We start from the raw sequence: 6,000 nt of genomic DNA, 5'->3' as shown, positions 1-6,000 counted from the left end.
TATTGTTGTATAGTCTCATTTATTATGAAAAGATTCTTCCAGTATGTACATACGAACCAAAAATATCAGTTTATCAGTCCCACTCACATCCCACCCCCACAGGCATACCAACAGGGTCAATCTTCCTTCATGGCACCTAGAAAAACTGTCTTTTTCCTTAGGTAAATGGCTAAAAATGTATTCATACGACTGCTGCGGTAAGAGCATCCACTTATGTATCTTTACATACTTTGAGGCAGTGTGATAAAGCTCTTTCAGCACAGCAGTCTATTCATTCAAAGTCATCTAACCAAATACCTTCCCCCACAGCTAAGAAAGAATCCCAGTGTTTCCCTAGTTTAGAGATGAAGATACTGAAATTGCAAAAGCAAAAAGGCTAGGACTAAGATCCAGGTCAGTAGTTCAACTATACCAGCAGTACACATTAGAATTACGAAGAGTTTTAAAATATACCTGCAGGGGCCTATTCTGACTCAGAACAGCCTGGGCTGTGTGTCCTTAAAGAGTACTTGAGATGACTCAGTTGTGTGACTCAGGCTGCAAAGGAAGTAGAGTGTTCAGATAACACAGACAAAAGGTTACATCATTCTTAGTTTTTAGTTTTATATAACCAGATAAATATGGTTCACTTTTATTTAAATTCAAATGGGTGCTATACTGTCACGTGCCTAATCCCCACTTTAAAACTTCATGCTGGATGCTGGTAACAAACTAAGATATTTTTCTCTTTTATGTATTAAATTCCACATTGTGCTTCATGAAACAGACTATAAAAACAACAATTCACCATAATCCCCCTTTGCCATGAGGAAGGTAATTCTGGTCAGTTTGCCAGATATTGATAAAGAGAAGAGAGGGCAGCAAATCAGTAGACCAAAAACTTAGGTAGAAATGCCAGGCTCAATCACCACACCCACAGCGCACAGGAACGCCAGCCCATATTAATCTATAGTTCTACTTAGACCAGCAGGGACAGCACCAAGTCACGTGTTACAACTGAAAACATCACTTGACAGCATCCTGAAAGGTCATAATCAGTTGGGAATGAAAGTCATTTTTCCTTTAAAATACAAAAATGGCAGTGTATACAACCCCTCCTTCACTAAGGCTAAACTGAGGAAACCTGAATATCAAAAACGACAGATTTAAGCCATTGATCTGGGTGCCACAGAGGCAGGAATGATAGCTATTCTTCCGCATTACTAGACATTATTCTCCCTACACAAAAATGGATTTAGAGCTTGACAGAATTTAAGTCAAAGGTCTACTTTTCTTTGACAGCTCAGCCAACTCTTCCCTGATGTGTTGTACAGAAATTTCATCTTTTTTCAGCTTTGCTTGCTTCAGTGCTTCCTGGTAGATCTCTTTTGCTTGTGTATATCGTTCTAAAATAACCCAGAGAGAAGGGACAGTAAGAAGAAAGTGTATGTTTTCAAGGTGATTCTGAAGAGACAGCACAAATGCAGATATAGGGCTAATTTACTGTGTGCTTATGAAGTGACAGGCTGGTGCTGCCTCATTTCATCCCCATCTGACAGGCTGGAACTCCACTGAATGCTGTGGGATTCCTAACAGTCCTTTCCAGTATATCCTGAGGGCTTTGATGAGCCAAAGATTTCATGAATGGTGGTATGTGTAATACACCTGTCATCCCAGGTTTCTGAAAATGATAGGTATCATGTCCTGACACTAAGAAATGTCTGACAAACTGATACTTCCTGTCATAAAGCTTCACCAGCACACTGTGAGAAACACATTGTAACTGAACACATTTAGAAATCTGTAAAGCACTACTGACGTAAGGTACTATCATTGCAAGGTTTTCTCCAGCTTGATGGGGTTCGACAGGCTAGTGCAGGTCTGTAGAAGTTACGTGAATTGAACACAATAGTACTTCAACCTAATCAATACCTCCTTTTTCTGCCATTCAACCACGCTTTTAATTTACATGTTTCTTCGTTGGCCCTTGCCCTCCCTACATACCATTTCACAAATTTATCAATCCAGTGACATCCCTCCGTTAAAGCAAGTCAGTTAAGTTTCCATTGCTACCTACCTCTGTGCATCAAAACTGCAGCTAGATTACTGAGTACCATGTGTAGCTCAGGATGATTTATCTGTCTTGCCAGATCTGATGCCCTTTGCATATAAATATAGGCCTCATCAAAGCGGCCCTGTGCATCCAGGGTAGTAGCCAGGTCACTCATCAGCACAATGGTCTACATGTAAAAGAAAAAAGTTTTTTCTTTAAAAACATGCCTACACAGAACTTTAATGTGGAGTGCATCCAACTCTGAATACTAAGATTTCATCTTTCCTAGCATTCCACAAAAGATGAGGGATACCAGCCTTTAACAAATTTGTAGGCATTTGGCAATCACATTGTACAGTGGACAATGTTAGTTCGACCTTTTGGGAAATAATACAAATCTGGAAATTAGGTAACAGACAGTGCTTATTAATCCAACTAATTACCCAATTAGAAGCACCAAATGAAAAACAACAGCAAGAAGCTACACATATGATCTCCTTTAAGGCTGAGCAACTTTGAGAAGCCGGCCTCCTATGGTTTGATTGCCTCTGGAGCCCCACTGTATTATGTTGTTCCTGCTGATAACCCTGAGGCTCATCAAAAACAAGAAATACACCATCTATTTTAGGAAGATGCCCAGTAGGAGTTTTTTTAATTTGGCTACTGTAAGAGGTAGACTTCCACACCTACTTCCCCACTGATGCCATGCTTTAAAGAAGCCCCCTGACTCTAGTACTTGGAGATCTGAATTCTGTACTTGCTTGTTTATTATTCCTCACTCCATTAAGGGACTCTTCATAATAAGTTGTAAATCCCTTTCATGGAGATAATTCATAGCTCAACCTCGCTTTTCTTCCAAAACATATTACTCACCCTACCCACGTACCCCAGCCTTGGGACACATTCAGTTAAAATTGTTACGTCTTATATTGGCAGTAGCGAGCATTCATAGACAAAGCGATCCACTCCTTACATCTAAGAACTTATTTGGATGGAGGGGAGACCCAAAGAGATGATTTCAATTCAATGTGTTTAGTGTTCTAACACAGAGCTTTACAAGTTATACTTAAATTCTATAATATGCCAATGGCTTAGAAGTGTTTTAATGTGGTCCCTTGTTCCTTCCCTCACCTCCTGCCATTTTAACTGTGGGGCAAGGGAAGCAAGGATATTTGTGTATTAAACTGTTCCTCATAAGCTTCTAATAGGGGTATCTACAGACCCCACTCTGAAATACTGTGCCGTGTCCATTGAAGCCTGACCAGTCCTGCCCTGTAGAAAAGTTGCTCTGTTGTGCAAACCATGGATCATGCAAAAAGTTCTGGGCAGACCCAGTAACTGATAACTAGTCTCAAATCCTTTCTAAAACAAGTAGTTGGGGTGAGGGTGCTGGTGATAAGAAAATGAGTAGACTGGGGAGCAAGGAGGATCTAGGACCATCTGCTGATCCTGTTACCCATGAGTGTGACATTTCACACCCTTCAATTTTGAAGCCTTTGTTTTATATTCCCCCTTCTGTGTTTTCCTCCCTTACCTGTGGGTGTCTTTCTCCTTGTATTTCTTCAGAAATCTGCAGAGCTTTTTCATACATCCTTTGTGCCTGTGATGGCTGCTTGGAGAACAGAAGGTAGCGAGCACAGGCGTCTAAGCACATGCCCAAGAGGAGGTGGGTATTGGCTTTCTCTTCCACTAAGGAGAAAAGAGGAATCAGCAAATCTACCCAAATAGTTGTTACCAGGACCCACAAGTATGTCAGCAGAATGGGACCCACATGTCACTTAGGGAACAATGTAGGTGGATTAACATCCGGTTAAATGACCTATTCCAGACTAGCTGGAATCATGGAACTTCACCCCACATTTTAAGTAGATTAAGAGTCTGCACATCAATTAAAAGGTGGAATGTTATTTTTAGTTTGAAACAAATAATATTCAGCAGAAACAAATGAAGATAAACCGAAAGAAGAATGAGTTAACAACAAAAAGTCAAGGCCAATGAAAAACCTGTATGGTATAAGAAAAACAATGCAGGAAGAAGACAGAGAACACTCAGAATCCTGAAGTGCAAAATCACAAGCCGAATTTAAAGAATTCAAGGTAAAAGCCGGGTGTGGTGGCTCACACCTGTAATCCCAGCACTTTGGGAGGCCGAGGCGGGTGGATCACAAGGTCAGGAGATCGAGACCATCCTGGCTAACATGGTGAAACCCCGACTCTACTAAAAATACAAAAAAAAAAAAAAAAAAATTAGCCACACGTGGTGGCGGGTGCCTGTAGTCCTAGCTACTCAGGAGGCTGAGGCAGGAGAATTGCTTGAACCCAGGAGGTGGAGGGTCCAGTGAGCCGCGATTGCACCACTGCACTCCAGCCTGGGCAACAGAGCGAGACTCCATCTCAAAAAAAAAAAAAAAAAAAAGGTAAAATTCAAACAAGCTAATCATTCGGAGAAGAAGAATAAAGCTTACAATGACATAGCACCTCTCAACACGTTCAAGAATTGACTATACGATGTCTGAAAAAGAACAAGCTTAAAATACCTAATGCCACATAAGAAGAATTGGAGACATAGATCTAGAGAACAGTAACCTATACCAACCTGGGTAAGACTTCTAAAAGATGATACAAATTATGTAGAAATGGTCATAAGCAAGATTATATGGAAATTCTGCCAACAACTCAGCAGGAGGTAACTGTTAACACAATAAAAGACTAGAAAAAGAGGTTACCTTAGATAATCTTGGGTTCAGTTGGGTTTATTTACCAGCAAAGCTGTCGTTCATATCAAGCCCTTTCCCTTCTATGTCTTCAGTTTTCAGAAATCTTACAAGTGGCATAGAGTTTAAGGAAGACTATGTTACTAAAATGAGACTTTTCTTTTTTAATACCTTCCCATTTAGAAAAAAAGTGCAGCTTGCTTCTATCGCTTACCTAATTTTACATAAATATGCTCTTTGAGGCTGGAGCAAATTGATTTTCAATGTGAAAATAAACTATTAAAAGTGTTCTTGGAGTTATTTCTAAAGAGACCACCAGAATCATCTGTATCATCAGACTCATCTATTTCAGAAAAATCAGATTCATCAAATGAATCTTCAACCAACAACTATTCGAGAATGATGTTAACATCACGCGTAGGCATGCTATGTTTTCTGATTTGACATTTTCAGTGATCAAGAATTACTGTATTTTGTAAATGGAAATACCATTACTAAAAACAGAATGCTATAAATAGAATGATGTCTTGTTTCCAAAGTTGATATACTAGAGCAATGTGAAAATTATAAAAGTGAGATATTTTGTGGCAACGATTTAAAAAGATGTTCAGTAGTATAACAAAAGTACAAGAATAAAGTGACAAGCAATTCTGGTGGAAAATTGTTACCCTTGTTATCACTGAGTAGTGGAGTGGAAGTAAAAGCAGTAAAACTTTTTAGAGAAAACAATGAGGTACAATTTAGCTATAATATCTTAAAAATACATTTAAAATTCACAGCACATTCTGACCACAATAAAAATGGAAACACTTTTTTAAAAGCAAACTTTTCTAAAGATAAATGTACTATTACTGAACTTTAGAAAACATAAGAAAACTTTAAGCAACTGCCAAGAGAAAATTTCATAGTTCCCCCAAAGAGTTCCTTTGCTAGTAATTTACTTAAACATGGTTCTTTGAAATATTAACATAAAAATTGCTAAAAGTTAGACAAGAAAAAAATCATGTACTTTAATAACAACTGAGAAATATATTGGAATCGTTTATACACAGCCCCTAAAGCATCATTTGAAACTGAGGCATATTTACCTCTTCAAACATAAATGATTCTCTTTCATAAATAACTTCTAGTCACAGAAAAAGATATGCTACTATATACTCAGTCCATGAAGCAAACAGGATTCACTATGGAATTTTTTACTCAAAATATTACCAAATGGAATAATCAGATGTATTAAGATGACCAAACAGCATTT

General features: G+C 38.5%; 1 protein-coding gene across 2 annotated transcripts in view; it reads right to left on the bottom strand.

Moving 5' to 3' along the window:
• The window catches only part of TTC19 (tetratricopeptide repeat domain 19), a 29,619-nt gene continuing 23,619 nt past the window's right edge, over positions 1–6,000 (bottom strand). For both annotated transcript variants that reach the window (XM_055258871.2, XM_055258870.2), the window contains 3 exons: positions 3,567–3,721; positions 2,057–2,219; positions 1–1,385 (listed from right to left, as the gene is read on the bottom strand). In XM_055258871.2, coding sequence (XP_055114846.1) covers positions 1,252–1,385; positions 2,057–2,219; positions 3,567–3,721 — 452 coding nt within the window. In that variant the 3' untranslated portion in view covers positions 1–1,251. The remainder of the gene's footprint in view (positions 1,386–2,056; positions 2,220–3,566; positions 3,722–6,000) is intronic.

Source organism: Symphalangus syndactylus, chromosome 20 (genome assembly GCF_028878055.3).
Source record: "Symphalangus syndactylus isolate Jambi chromosome 20, NHGRI_mSymSyn1-v2.1_pri, whole genome shotgun sequence".
NCBI lineage: Eukaryota > Metazoa > Chordata > Mammalia > Primates > Hylobatidae > Symphalangus > Symphalangus syndactylus.
This window is presented reverse-complemented; position numbering and strand designations above follow the sequence as displayed.